The sequence below is a fragment of the Amblyomma mixtum genome, chromosome 9, assembly GCF_055824585.1.
Source record: "Amblyomma mixtum isolate Tamu chromosome 9, ASM5582458v1, whole genome shotgun sequence".
Lineage (NCBI taxonomy): Eukaryota > Metazoa > Arthropoda > Arachnida > Ixodida > Ixodidae > Amblyomma > Amblyomma mixtum.
Window position 1 is genome coordinate 46,645,234 of NC_143020.1, and position 15,305 is coordinate 46,660,538.

Here is a 15,305-nt window from a genome sequence, read left to right on the forward strand (position 1 = left end):
CAAAATTTAGTGTAAAGAAAGCAGCATTAGCCTTGTGAGAAGCTGCTAATATTAACAACGTACGTCAGCTGCCGTCACGTTGGTCTCTTTTGGGTGCATTATTTTGCAGAACTGGTCGGCGGTCATATTTGTCCCCGGCAAAACGTTGGTGGAGTAGATTGATGTTCCATTCACTTGAATGCATGACTGCGGCAGCGTTCTGCACAAAAAAAAAAAGACCAGACCCTATAAGGTTCTTCCTGCACATAAACCCGTGATATAGGTACAGCCTTTGTCAAAAGTTTGAAGCACAGGGGTTTGCTTCTGAGCCACACTGTGTGGTTCGTAATGCATTTCCAGCGCTACAAATTTCCTGAAGGTAAGATGATTTCTGGTCCTGCCTCTTGCATGGGTGGGGCTGCCACGAATGCTTCAGGAGTCCCACTACAAGGCATAGAAGCAAGCCCCCTGGGCTCTAAACTTTTGACAAAGACTGTGCATTTTCATTAGGTCACATACTTATTTCCTTGCATTGTTCTCGAAATAAAAGGTAGTAGAGGCGGTAGCAGCTACAAAATAGCTTATTTAGCTACTCAGTAACATAAACCAATGCCTTTGTTTGCAGTGTCATTTTATCTCCGGTACTGAAAAATATTTGTCCACAGGTAAAGTCAGTCAGGCTACAAGAAATCATTAATTTAAGATTAAGAAGCGTAAATCTTTCGATGCTAGACGTCCAGGAACATTTTTTTCCAAGTTCGACACTAATTTATTTTGGAAATTTTTCGACGGATTTCTTCTTTTGCTCCGACATTTGTGCCAACCTTTCAATTCTGTAAAATGCAGCATAGCACAGGTCACAGAACTAATGTTAGTGCTATTCAGTTTTTTTCTCAGCTGCTTAGAACTGAACATAATATTTATATTGAAAACGAACTGTTCGAACGCAAATAATATAGTTGGTATAGGAAATGTTGCATACTGCCATAAAGAGGTTTTCGCTCCAAAGTAATCAATTCCGTTCATGTGTCTGCAAGAGAGATCGCGTAGTTCAGTTTCTATTGTCATGCCCAACTTTTCGTTAATAGAAAAAAGTTTGTAGACTTAAATCACGCTTCCGTACCTAGGGAAGTGCACTGAATTAAAAACAAATTGAAGCTTTCAGAACATTCCAAGTCCATAAGAAAGAAGTTTGCAGTTTCTTAATGGTTTCCCAAAAGAGACCTATCTTCTGCATTATTTTCTTTTGAGTGTTTCAATAGCTGTGCATATTAAAACTTCGGTATTGTGACTTAGAAATGTGACTTTAAGAAAGTTGACAGCGGAGAGCAATTCCTATCATTTCACGCATAAATGCGCCAGTGAGAAAAATGGACAGTTTCATTTGCACGTGTCACATAGTTGAATCCTTTGCTTACCTGAATAAAAATTGAATTTGGGCTCTAGAGCAGTTAGAAAGCCTGTACTTATTTCTGCCACCCTCCCAGTAGCCCATCAAGTAGGCGTCTTTCCAACGGCAATTCTCCGCACTGGGGTAACACTCGATATCTGGGACATCGTCGTCTCCGTCATGTGCGGCCCCCAACCTGAAACGAAACCGTAGGAGTTGGAAACCACCATGCCGCGAAGAGGTAGTGATATTGCTGAAAATGAATAGTCGCTTTGGGACGTTAAACCCCATAAACCAACCAACCAATAAAAGTTACAAATGATAGACAAAATTTGCGACATTTTCTTCGCAGTGTCTTAATTGGAAAAATTATACTATCCCGAACCACCAGATAGGCCATGCTCATTTAGTGCTCTTAGGAAGACAGGTCGCATTCTTCGCGTAGTCTGGTTCATGGCCTCTCTGAATTGGTCACAACTGTAGCGCCAGACTTGATGGTGGAATGCACAGTAACGCTGATGAGTACTCTACTGTCGTGTAACTTGGAAATTTTTGAATCACAGCTATGTTTATGAGAGATGAAAGACGACGCTTGAAAGCATTGTGCTCATCTTTAGATTCTGGCAAGCCACTGCCTCGAATTGGCAAGGTGCTAGAAGTTAGCGTTCTCTTCCATAACGAAGACCCGCTTTCCATGCCTGGGCCTATTACCAACATTGCGCCGAAGTAGAGAATGTAAGATATGTCTCTAACATAGCCCTGGGCACTGCTGAATCAGTGTCATGAACTTAAGGAGTACACACCTCACCTTGAAGTATTGACCACATCGACGTTCTTTTCGCGTTTCTTGTATTAGAGGCTCTTGCATGTGAAGACGTTCAGCAGCACGTTAGCTGATAAAATTCTGCTTGCCACTCTTTCACCCTTGTGCAGAAGATGAAACCAAGCTAATCAAGTGTTACAATAATAAGCGGCTTTCTGGCATTGTTCCAGAACACTGGATGATCAGCCGCCTGGTACCTTTTTTGTAGCGAAGATTCCTTCCTACATTCCCCCATATCGGCATGTATCGCCAGAAACAATGTTCGCAGTCTAACGGAGCTGATGGTGGTTAGGAGATTTAAATAGTTCATAGATAATAACGGCCTTTCTACGGGCTTTATGATCTGGCTCGGTTTGAACGTTATTCAGTGGATAGTGTCATCGACTTTGTGGACATGACGGAACAAGCAAAGCTTTGGCAACGATTCGTTGCGGCAGTGTGTATAGATATGGGCCGGTTTTACCCATGGACCGTAAGCTGCCTCCGCAACCACTCAGTGTAAGCGGCGATGGCTCGGCCTTGGTTTAGCGTTGTCTACCTGGTCTTCCGCAGTGTTCCATACAGTGGAGTCTTGAATGAAATCTTATTGAGCATTCCCTTGCTTGGTCTTGCGAATGAGTTTTGGGATTACGTCCACATCACTGTATGGGCTGATGAGCTTCATTTCCCGCACACCCGTAAATGCATGCAAGACTGAAACGATGTTCTAAGAGCCGCCGAGATGGCTCAGTAGTTACGGCGCTCGGTTGCTGAGCCGAAAGACAGAGGATTCGAACCTGGCTACGGCGGTCGAATTTTTATGGAGGCCAAAGTCTGTAGTCCTGCGTACTGTGCGATGTCAGTGCACGTTAAAGAACCCAGTGGTCGAAATTACCGGAGCCCTCCACTACGGCGTCCCTTATACCCCGAGTCGGTTCGGGACGTTGAAATCAAACCAATGTTGTAAGGTTGCCTTCACTTAAGAATTATTTTCTCGCTGCTCAGTAGCAGTGACCGGGATGTGAGACCATATGCCGCCCATCAAAGAATCTTGGAAATTTTCATTTATTGTCGTTCAGCATAGTCAAAGCTCGTCGTTGTGTTGAAGGAAAAGTACCCAATATTTTGCCAAGTGTTTCTTAATCTCTAAAGATATGACGGCATCCGCCCTAGTGCTCCTTTCACCTTTTTATGGGAGGCTCTTGGGATTCCGTTATTGCCTATAATCAGCATTTGCTGCCTGCGCGCGTCGGTGAGCGTTCTACTGGATTTTAAGAACATTCCAAGGATTTCGGAGATGTGCGTCTACACAAGGTACATTGGTGACCTTGTGCCTACCTGTGAGGGTCTATTTTACACTATAACCACTGGGAGTGTATTTGGGCCTGCATACCCAAACCCTTTGCCACCCGCTGTTGATCCATCATGATGATCGGAAAATAAGCAGTTTAGCAAGTGCTCCAAGATGCCATCGATCTCATTTTCTCATCAAGGTGTCCTCTCCAACATTATCTCATCAAGCGACTGAGCGGGACGAGAAGTAATTGACTTGCGCATCCACGAAATACTAAGCAAATAAACGGTACCAGCTGATGGAGTAATAAAAGCTAATAGCTCTGGCGTACATATGGTTATAATAAAACAATTAACACAACATTTATGTGAACGGAGCTTTGGCAGTATATTCTGGAAAACAAAATGACATCAACTACTACTGCGTTCGGAGCGATGCGGAAAGCGACTCACCGCATGTTTTGAGTGGTATGTCAACCGTGGTATGTACAGTCTGGGAGTAAGCTAATGCTTCTCATTCGGTAATGCTTTGCGCAATAACGCTTCTACAGATGTTTGGAGGTGAAAGTCGTTGAGTTGTATTTGAGTACTCAAGAAAAAGGCAACTTATTGTGTTTCAGTAGGTCCCTGGACACAGGAGGGTTCACGGAAAGGGGGATGTCAACGTTCTAGCAAAGAGCGCCATAAGTAATGTTCTTCGAGCGATGGTGCAGAATTGAAGATTGGGCCAAATCTGTTTTTTTTCTTGTCTTTTGTAGACCGAAACTGAGGCAATGAGATCAACGAGACACATCTGTGTATCTCAAAGGACTGATCCGACCACGTATTTTTACATCGCACCTAAAATTCTGCGCAGGTATGTTAGCCTTTTCCGGCCACTTAGACTGGGCGTCACTTTCCAGAGTAGTTACTTGCATGTTGTTGGTTTCGGTAACCTTTAAGACTGTTCGGCATGTGGGCCGAATGAGACTGTCAAGCATGCGTTAGCGGTATGCACAGCAAATTCGAGAAAGGTAAAGGCATTTCAATCTTCCTTGGTGCATATCGAAAGTAGGTCACTCTCATAGGTCATTCTATAGACATTGAAGTCGGTGCACATGGCTGGAGAGATGGAAAGTTTTCAGGCAAAACGGACACTTCTACGTTCTTGAGCTAATGAGGACTAGCGATTGAGATTGCGTGGCCTTCTCATGTGGTTGTGTATATTCCAACCTAATTCTATAGACACTGTCACCCACCATGACCCTCTTTCGGCTCCTCTTTTTCTTCCCCTGTGCGCAGTACCGGTTCCGATGATAGTCCTTCAGGCCCACTTCAGTAAAATTCCGTTAAATAAACCTGTATCGCAGATAAAATCTGGTTTCCGGTGTGCAGGCAGACATCTGGCATGAGCTCCACAGAGTGTCGTTAACTAGCGGGCGTTGGTGCGCTTGCCGAGGGCGGGTGTTGTTTGAAACGCACGCAAGGAGGCCAAAATTTGTGAAGCTGCAGCGTCCAAAATTATCATGTTTTCCAAACGGTAAACAGTGATATGGCTACTAATAACAGCAAGCCACTAACCTTCATTTGGAACCACCAGCGCACGGTAATAGTTAAAACGTAAACTTTTGAAAATATGTTGAGTCGATTATTCGACACGATTTGCTTGTTTCCTGTTGTACGCTAATAAGGACGCAAATAATGCAACCGAAACCAAGAAATTACTCCGAAAAGAATATTTTCAATTAATCTTGTTCATCATGTTGTGAGAAAGCGAGTGAAAAAAAAACACACGAGGGAAAAAAGAGAGGGCAGATAAGACGGTTGCGAGCGCTAAGTACCAGCGAGAGGGTAACAGCTAGCGCATAGATGTATGTATACCTTCTTCCCTGCTTTTCCTTCTGCTCCTCATCCTTGAAAGCACTTTGAAAATGCTCACAAAGCGGTGTTCTGTGAGTTTTTTAGCGATACCCTGATAGCACGTGGTATAAGATTAGTGTGCAAGCACAGATGGAAATAGTCGGTTGACTATAGTTCTCTAATAACAAAGGATTTTTTTCCTACAGTTTCGTACAAGAGAGTATTAAACTACAGGAAATTTCTAAGAATCTCTAATCGGCTCCTCTGTTGCTTGACAAATTCAATGGATTGAGAGAGAGACGCTTGCTGGGTGATAGGAAATTCCAAATACACTATAACCCTTCGTTTTTTGCAGGTAGCAAAGGTGACAACAAAATATCGTCCCTCAGCGTAACCGACCCAGCGAGATGCACAGCCAAGGATGAAACAGAGCGAACGCAGAGCCTAGCGGCGGATGAAAAACGGCAGTTGCATTAAGACGGGCTCCGCTTCATCGACCTCAGATGGCGCCAGAATAGCGTGCGGCGCCGACCGTTTCCCCGAGACGTTGGCGGATGGTTGTGCGCGCTGCCCAAGCCGATACCAAGAGCCAAGCGTCTGCTCGGTACTGCGTGGTGCGTATACTGTCGCCTACGCTTCAAGTACCGCATTTCTATTTGCGTGCCATTTCTAATGATGGAGAACTTAGTTTATCGAGGAAATATGGTCTTGTTCTGCTTCGAATTATTGCAGATAAATTACCGAAAAACGCACCCCTCCTACCGTCTGAACGTTGTTTTTTAAAGACGGAACTTGAAGGCATCCTGGTGTAGTTCAGACATTAGAGAACCTAATTAAAAGCAACAGTATTTAGGTCACTCCTTAGAATATTGTTTTGTTTCTTCCTCCTGAATACGACTGTATGTATATTGAAGACATTTAATGAGGAACAGTATATTTACAAATTGAGAAGTTATAGTACCAAACTCACAAGTGGCCGATCTCATGGGCTACTGTCCTCACTCCGTCGTATGTATGTGGCTGGTCGTGGACTACAGCAACTTTGTTTTCGGTGCAAACGCCGGCGAGGAAAGCAATGCCTGAAAAAAAAAACGCACAATTCAGAGCTATGCTGCCTTGAGTCTCTCTTTATGGACATATACGAGCCAAACCTACGATTTCGGTACTTCGAAACTTTCTGCACTACTTTTAAGTAAGAGCAAATAAATGAATACCTTTGTGCTATGTTTCGGCATATAAGCTGCCTCAATCATTTTTATCATAGGAGAGGCTGTAAATATATCTTGATTAGAAATTAACTCTTCGATATCTTCAGCAGTTCACAATTACAGTTTTAGTGTTCTACAGCGAAAGCTCTTTATGGCAACTATTACGCAGTAATAAGCGGTACCTCATTTAACATTTATTATTTATTATTAAACTGATACACGAGACGCCATTCGGCATTAATGTGGGAAGGGGTAAAAATGCAATGCGCTCTTCACGATGGAAGGAAAAACATGTTACGGAACACTTTTTCATCACGAGATTATGACTGCGCTGGGAAAGAAAAAAACAACGAAAACACTACTACAAATGAAAAAACACATGCACAGAAGCATTCAAAACGAACAGAAAAACTGCGATCATATCTAGAACCCAGCAAACGCGCTGCCGTAAAAAGAAGCCAATGTGAAAAAAAATTCGCAGTGGCTTAGCTCTCCTATGCCAGGATATACGTAGCGTGAGGTGAGGGCGAGGTGTCCACATCTCGGTGGACACCTGAACCAGACGGAAGGCGCATAACTGCCCTCTTGGAACCGTGCACACCTCAACCATGCTTTAAGCTAAGTGACGGCAGCGGCAGGTGTGCGCTGCCTGTGTTGGCATTGACAACGTCGTGCCAGAAACGCGGCGCTGAAACCATAGGCCGTCGGTGTTCGTTGTGTTCATTGGCATTGGCGTTGACAACCTTTTATGCGAAGTATACTACTTCAGCTACCACTTCAGCCCTTCACCGTGGTTATGCGCCTCCAAATCACGTGATACATGACGTCACACCACGTGACACGATGACGTCACGACAGTAGAGAAACGGGGGCCCACCTCGCGCCGTCGCTGTGGTTGTGCGCCTCCAAATCACGTGATACATGACGTCACACCACGTGACACGATGACGTCACGACAGTAGAGAAACGGGGGCCCACCTCGCGCCGTCGCTGTGGTTATGCGCCTCCAAATCACGTGATACATGACGTCACCTCCTACCAGTCTCCTCAGGCGTGCCCCAAGGATCCGTCCTTGGGCCACTCTTGTTTCTAATTTATATTAACGACCTACCTGAGAAATTAGATTGCCATATTCGGATGTTTGCTGATGATTGTGTTATTTACAGAACAGTCACTAACACCTTCGACCAACAATCCCTTCAAAATAATTTAACTCATGTGCAAGACTGGTGCAGTGAATGGCTAATGACACTTAACACAAGTAAATGCAAACATATGTCGTTCCATCGTCGCCGTTACCCTCTTCTGTTCCAATACAGCATATCAAACGTTCCTCTCGATCTTGTCCAATCATACAAATACCTTGGTGTTCATATTTGTCATGATCTTACGTGGAATACGCATATTTCAAACATCATATCATCCGCCAACAGAACACTAGGATTCTTAAAGCGACACCTACGCTCTGCACCTCAGCATGTCAAGCTCCTCGCATACAAATCATTAGTCAGATCAAAATTAGAATACGCATCTCCCATCTGGTCTCCAAAGCAAGCATATCTCTGTAATTCAATTGAAGCAGTTCAAAACCGAGCAACTAGATTCATTCATTCATCGTATTCTTTTGATATCAGCATATCATCCCTCAAATCACAGTCCAGCCTACCTACCCTTGCTCATCGCCGCTACATTGCTAGTTTATGTTTGTTTCACAAGTTTTTTTACTCTGAGCTACGACAGGAACCCTATGTCTGCGCACCACCACCACGCATCTCCCTCCGCACCGGCCATCAGCAGCAAGTGTCACGACCTCGCGCCCGCACCACTACATTTTCTTCATCATTCTTCCCCCGGACCGCGAACGACTGGAACGGCCTTCCCCGAAAACTTGCTGCTATCACATGCCAATCATTGTTCATCGAAGAAATCACGCGTGTACTTGCTCAGTGATAATGTTATATTTGTATAACTTTCAACTTATCTGTTATTCATTGTGTTTTTCATTGCTGTGTGCCCCACCCCTTATGTAATACTCTCTAACGAGGGTCTTTAAGGTATTAAAGTGAAGTGAAGTGAAGTCACACCACGTGACACGATGACGTCACGACAGTAGAGAAACGGGGGCCCACCTCGCGCCGTCGCTGTGGTTGTGCGCCTCCAAATTACGCGACACGATGATGCTTCGCATTCTCCAGGCTTAACCAAGTTAAGCCTCAGCCATTTTTACACTCCGGTCATTCTAAGGAAATGAGCCGCCGCGATGGCTCAGTGGTTATGGTGCTCGGCTGCTGACCCGAAAGACGCGGGTTCGATCCCGGCCGCGGCGGTTGAATTTCTTTGGAGGAGAAATTCTAGAGGCCCGTGTACTGTGCGATGTCAGTGCACGTTACAAGAATCCCAGGTGGTCGAAATTTCCGGAGCCCTCCACTACGGCGTCTCTCATAGCCTTAGTCGCTTTGGGACGTTAAATCCCATAAACCAACCAACCAACCCATTCTAAGGAAAGGAAGGCGAGCGCGTGCGGCGAAGCGCGCGAGCTGTGCGCCGTGTGACATCACTGCTCCTCGGGCATGCTCAGCACGGCTCTCCAGGAGCCACGCGAAACTGCTGAACCTCGGCCAGTGTAGCTCACGCTACAAAAATATGCGCGCGCATGGTCACAGACAGCCTACTGCCACGCCTTATACAGACAATAAAAAAAATTAGAAGAAAATCGCAAGGGACAGTTAAGCTCCCCGTTAAGCGTGAGACGTGATAGCATAGTGAGTTATTGCCCATATGTGCCGAAGGTCATTCTCTCCTTTACATTCATAGATCCCTGTGAGTAGTACTAGCACTCCTGGCGAAGTGGTGCAGCGATTAAGCGATGCGCCACTGCCCTACAGTGGCAGGTGTGTGTCCAGGTTACCCTTCACGAACGAAAAATTATTAATTTAACTGCCACCTGCCACTGTGGGCTGTTTTCGCACTATGCGGTGGACACATTGTGTTGACGCCGCAAGACCTCGTGACCCAGGTGGTCTACGTGCCTCCTATGCTGCTTTCTGGGGATCACCTGCCAGATTCATGCTCATGATTTTTCGCTCACAACGCCGATGCCGACATAGAATTTTCTGTTGAACGGGGCTATATCGCTGCGACAGGTGTAAACGCTGTCGCGTTAGAACCTGTCATTTCAGGGCTCTCAGCTTGTACAAAGGAGAATAAAATGCGACACTGGAGGTGCATGCAACGACAGACTAATGCCAATGGTTCCATTCTAGAATTTTTTGCGGGAAAAAGAGCAAAGTAATGATTCAGATTTGAAGTTATAGTCGCGTACTCTCTGGTCGTGATCTACAGGCGAGGACGCATAACGAGGGGAAAAGACATGAATTTCTCCTCTTGCTGCTTGCTTCTATATATGTTACTTGTCAGTAGAATCTCATTTTATCGAAGGTACTAATTAATTTTCTGCCATTCTGGACTAAGTGCTCTCGATTATGCCGCACAGCACGACATAGCACGCATACCCGAAGCATATTTCAAGGAACTATCGATTTCTACACAAATACGAATAGAAAACCTATTCTATTGCGTGTTTTTATGGTTAGGTTTATGGGAATTTAATTTCCCAAAGCGACCCGGGCTATGTCGGACGCCGTAGTGATGCGCTCCTGAAGTTTCGACCACCGGGAGTTCTTGAACGTGCACTGAGATAGCACAGTACACGTGCCTCTAAAATTTCGCCTCCATCAAAATTAGACTGCTACGACCAGTATTGATCCCGATCTTTTGGATTGACCCGATTGACCGCGATCAATCCCGGTCAGCAACCGAGAGCCATAACCACTAAGCCACCACGGCGGCCCTACCTTATCTATGGTGCCATACCAGCCGAAAAAGCGACAGAACCGTATCATAAACGATATATATTTGAAAGTTTGGTTGTAGGTTGAGAATTATCCGTTGTTTAAAATTTTTTTTCTTGCGAACTTCAGTTATTTGTGAAGCACTTCTCAGAATTCTATAATTTTGAAGAACTTTGTGCAGTAACTACTCCAAATTGTGCTGTTACTTTGAAAGTTTCTGTTGTTACTGAAAAATCTTGGTCAAAAACAATTCTTCAAATTTGTTGTGACCACAGAAATTTTTATTTTGCGTTTTACGACCGGGTAGTCTAATGTACTTATGGCGGTAGTCCTAAATAGAACACCACTTTCAATACTAAATGCTAAATGCTGAGTGGGATGCCACTTTCTATTATAACATTGTATCAAAAATGCGGAAAGTACGAAAGAGAAAGACCACCTGCCTATCGACTAGCAAATACTCCGAAAAAATCGAACTAGTAGCTCGTAAAGTTTTCGAATAAAAAAAATCACTTTCGGCCAAAATATTAGACTTTGGGAACGCCAGAGGGCAAAACAGTTAATCTAGTTGCGGTAAATCTACCAACGGGACAAAAATATTGCTAACGTCAAAGCTATTTTCTAAACAGCCGCTTAGTGGAGAAAAACTGACCCAAATAAAAATTTAAACAAGGCGTTGCCAAAGTTTGGTGACGAGGCAGCAAACTCAGTCACTGCTACCAATATTCCCTGCTAAAATAAACCGTTTACGCGGCCACATCACGCTATTTGCAGAGTTTCAGGCCAGCTGCCACATTATCGGATTCGGCAATCCTCAACCTCTAAGCCGCGCCGCTCTCACGGATCGATGGGTGGATGGAAAATATTTCCTTCCCCTTTGGAATGGGGAGGGCGGGAGGTGAAGTTGCCACCATGCTGGAAGTTTTTTTTTCAATTTTGTAATCATCTAATAAACCGGTCTATAAATTCTGTTTTCTTTAAATGCATATTCAATGCTAATTCACCACATTTAACCTTGTGTCACCTCTCTCCGTTTCAGGCACAATTCTTCCAATCGCTTTTCGAGTTCCACCGCAAATTAATTCACATGGCAAATGTTATCTCCAAGCCCTTTGTCTTCAGGGAGAGTAACTGTTCCTGCATTGACATCCGGATGGATATCATCTCATAAGATTATAAGATGTTCAATTTTTTCTAGAGATTTACCACACACTGCACACATGTCATCTTTGTTGAATTCCTTTTTACAGCATCGCGTTCTAAGACGCCCTGATGTAGGTTAAAACTTTAGAGCACTGTCTTTACTCATCGCCGCCACGCGGTAAAAAGGCGAACAAAAAAAATCAAATTGAAATATACCGACCTAAGTTGAAAGCAAAATCGGCATGGAGGGGTTTGAAATTGGTGTTCGCTTTCATTCGTGGGGGCTGGCGATCGTCATTGGACTTGGTAGTGAATTATTAGCCGGCGGATAAAGTCGCCAAAGTGTAAATATTTGATATATTATTCTGCTGCGCATATACCCGCTTCGGGATGGTAGTGTTGAAACGCAGTGGTCATTTTTCCCAATGAACTTGATGTAGAAGCAAAATTGGGCACGCCCTTACTGACTAGTAGGGGGCCCAAGTTATAACAATTTTTTTTACTCGAAAAATTATGCTAAAAAGAACAACCCCATGCTCAAGACTTTCGGTCACGGGACTCAAAACGTAATTACCCTGAACCTTTATAAATAGGAGATTTTAGTACAGCGTTGCGTGATAACGGACCTAAGAAAAATTACTTTAGCGTGGCGTAAGTAGCTTATCACTACTGAGAATTTTTGTATTGGGCTCCGAAAACGTTAAGATCTGCTTTACACGTAAGCGGAAGGCGCTCGTAAATGGTCGCCATAGGTGCTAATCCCGGAAAAGAATATATCCAGAAATCCTTATTTCCGCCAATTAAATGCCCAAGAAAATTGCCTGAGCAAATAAAATATGAGAAGCAATAAACTTAAGCACTGTGCCGTCATCTAGCGAGGGAAATTCAATGTGCAAATCGCTTGAGCAAGTTTTTCCTAACCAAATATGCAATGCTCGAAATACTTATGCAAATTTAAATATATTATCTCTGTAATTAATAAAATTCAGAAATCTCCGTGGCTCAGATCAAAACCTATTTCTATTGCCTTCCGAGCTGTTGAAAATGGTTGGAGCTGAGCGGGAGGCTCCATTAGGTTTGAGAGCTCCCGAATCGAGAGAGTATCTCAAATGCTGGGTGGAATTCCACCTTTTAATTTGTTATAAATGCAAGGTAAGTCATACAGAAGAGCAACCATGCTTCTAGTTATCGTTAAGCTTGCAGACTGAACCGCGAGGGTTGCTTAATCGGCTGGAGCAAGCGCCTCTCGCTTGGATGGACGCTGCTATGTTTTCACACTAAGTCCGCAAAAGCTACGGCGCTATGATCTTAAAGGTTTTTTTCCGTCAGTGATATTTATATGCGCACCCTGGACCCGCTATTCCTCTAAGCACGAAATTATTCAAGGCCCGCTATACAAAAACTCTCCGTTGCCCCGCACAGCCTTCTCTGCCCTGTGAGAAGATGAACAACTGCTACTACCTGGCAGGCATAGATGTACTTAATTTGGATTCTCTCTCTGAAAATACGAAGAAGACACAATTGAATGGCGAACAAGCAGCTGATGCTAAAGAGCGCCTTTCCTCCGATTTCAGTAGGAAATTTAGACTCACCATCTACTTTACCCCAGGCTGGGTTCACAATCTCCGTCTCAACGCTGAAAGATGAAAGCACCTCAGTTAAAAACGTAGCAATTTTTAACGAACAGTTTACTATCCCTTCTAAACTGTCATTGCTTACTCATAACACAAATAATGTCGGACAATTGTGCTTATGTCTGAAATTGTATACCGCTCATTTGAAATAAAAAACAAGTTCGTACTGGTTGCTATCCGGTGCGCAATGCTTAACCACATTGCTTCGAGTTGGTTCAACTGACAGAAAACGTCCATTGGCGAAGCGGGATTGATGGCAACGCTAGTTTTTGAGTAATAACCAAACATGAAAAAACTTTAAAAACTTTTGAGCTGCATTCCTTTGGTAGAAGATACGCTGCATTAATAGTTCAAATGCTTTCACAACTCTCCAATACCACCGCTCATTACGAGCCTGAAGATTTTTTCAAAAACGTGCCAGGAACCACGACACAAGATGATCTTAAAATTACAGTCTGTAAAAAACGCTGGCAATAAAAATGCAATACTTGCTTAATATTGATACATGCCATTGTAAACGAAGAAATGGAGCATGCATTAACAGAGCCAGAAGTTGGTTGGCTTCCTAAACACAGCACTTTTAGTACCTTTGCCACTTTCAGTCACCAACCTCACAGTGTTAGATTTGTTTATTCAAATCAGCAAATCAGCATTCATTTTTATTTATGTATTAATATTAGTGTTTTCTTTTGTTACCTTTTTAACTTTTCACATTATTTTATTTTTAGCGCTTCGAGCACCTGTCAGTAGACGCCTCTGGCTTGGCCAATCCCCCGCAGTGGGCACTCGCCATTATCTTCTTGAGGGCAACATCACCCGCACGCTCGGACCACTTTGGGACCGCGACAGGTTTTTTGCTCTGCTTCGCTGGTTATCCTTCACGTTGTGTGTTATATAGTTTGGTGGAGGTGGTGAGTACGCTTCCCGGCCTGCGAACTTCGTTCAGCATCAATACGGAACTCGCACCGGAACACCATCGACGTAGCCGCCGTCTACGCGGCTGGTCCCCTTAATTTGAGCCCCTTCCCACGTCCTCAACGACATAGCAGCCTCGACCGCTGAGTCTAACTGGCATAGCCACTGACACCAGGCCCACTGCGCCGATCCTGCCCAGACCGCCGAGTCCAACTCTCATGGCCACTGTTTTCCGTCGCCTTCCACATTACAATATAGAGGATGTTTCACCTAATACTTTACACGATTTTTAAAAACGGGCTTTTTTAGCGTAAAAAGCGTGTTTTAGGCATGGAATTTTACGCTGTGTAGTACATCAGACTGCAGCTAAGACTTCCTAACTGGCCAGTTGATTAACTAATAATGAATAACTCACTTTTTAACATTTACCGGTTGGCTCCATAATTATTGAGAAGCCTGTAGCCCACAATATGCAATATCCCTTTCAGATTTTAGATTTTCAAAAACCTGGTTATCCTCGACGCTGTGGCCCAACAAATTTTGGCTACATCGCGCCAAAATTCACCCGCTTTCGAGACACTTGCAGACAAAGCAACCCGTCCAGTGCGCGTAATTCGTCGAAATAGTCAAAATTTGTTGAGCCACAGCACTGAGGGTAACAACGTTTTCAAGATCCTAAAAACGGAAACGATCGAATATAGATACGGTGTGCTCCATGCCTCTAACTAATAAGCATAACAGTTATATTTAAAAGGTAACTATTCATTATTAGTTAAACAGCCTGTTAGCTAGCGCGTCTTTGATGAAATCTCATGTGCTACACCACTGGCAATAATATGCTGAAGAAAGCGGTCTTTTAATTCAGAAAGCCTGTTGTTAAAAATAGTGTGAAGTTTTCGTTGAAACATTCCGAATACCTCAGTAGATGCAGTCAAACAAGTTCCCGTCTTAAACGATTGCTAAAAGTCCGCAGAACTCAATGCAAAGGCACACCGCTGTGGTTCAGTGGTTTTGATGGTAGGCTTCTAATCTCATGGTGGCAGGTTGGATCCCGTTCGTAGAGAACCCATTTTATAGGAGTGATGTACAAAAACGCCCGCCGGCAGTGCGATGTCGGCGCACCGTAAACAACACGAGGTGATCTGAGTTAATTCAGGTGCCCCATGCACGGCGTCCCAATAGCCCATCTCTCACTGTGCTACGTTCAAACCCATAATTTGCAGTTTATTTTATAGCAAATGGTAGCCTTGT

General features: G+C 44.1%; 1 protein-coding gene across 1 annotated transcript in view; it reads right to left on the reverse strand.

The window, feature by feature from the left end:
• Nucleotides 1-15,305, reverse strand: part of LOC149328895 (A disintegrin and metalloproteinase with thrombospondin motifs like) — a 45,401-nt gene that overhangs the window by 2,362 nt on the left and 27,734 nt on the right. The window contains exons 5-8 of the mRNA XM_089559131.1: nucleotides 13,098-13,141; nucleotides 6,274-6,382; nucleotides 1,398-1,565; nucleotides 64-199 (exon numbers count right to left, since the gene is read on the reverse strand). Coding sequence (XP_089415257.1) covers nucleotides 64-199; nucleotides 1,398-1,565; nucleotides 6,274-6,382; nucleotides 13,098-13,141 — 457 coding nt within the window. The remainder of the gene's footprint in view (nucleotides 1-63; nucleotides 200-1,397; nucleotides 1,566-6,273; nucleotides 6,383-13,097; nucleotides 13,142-15,305) is intronic.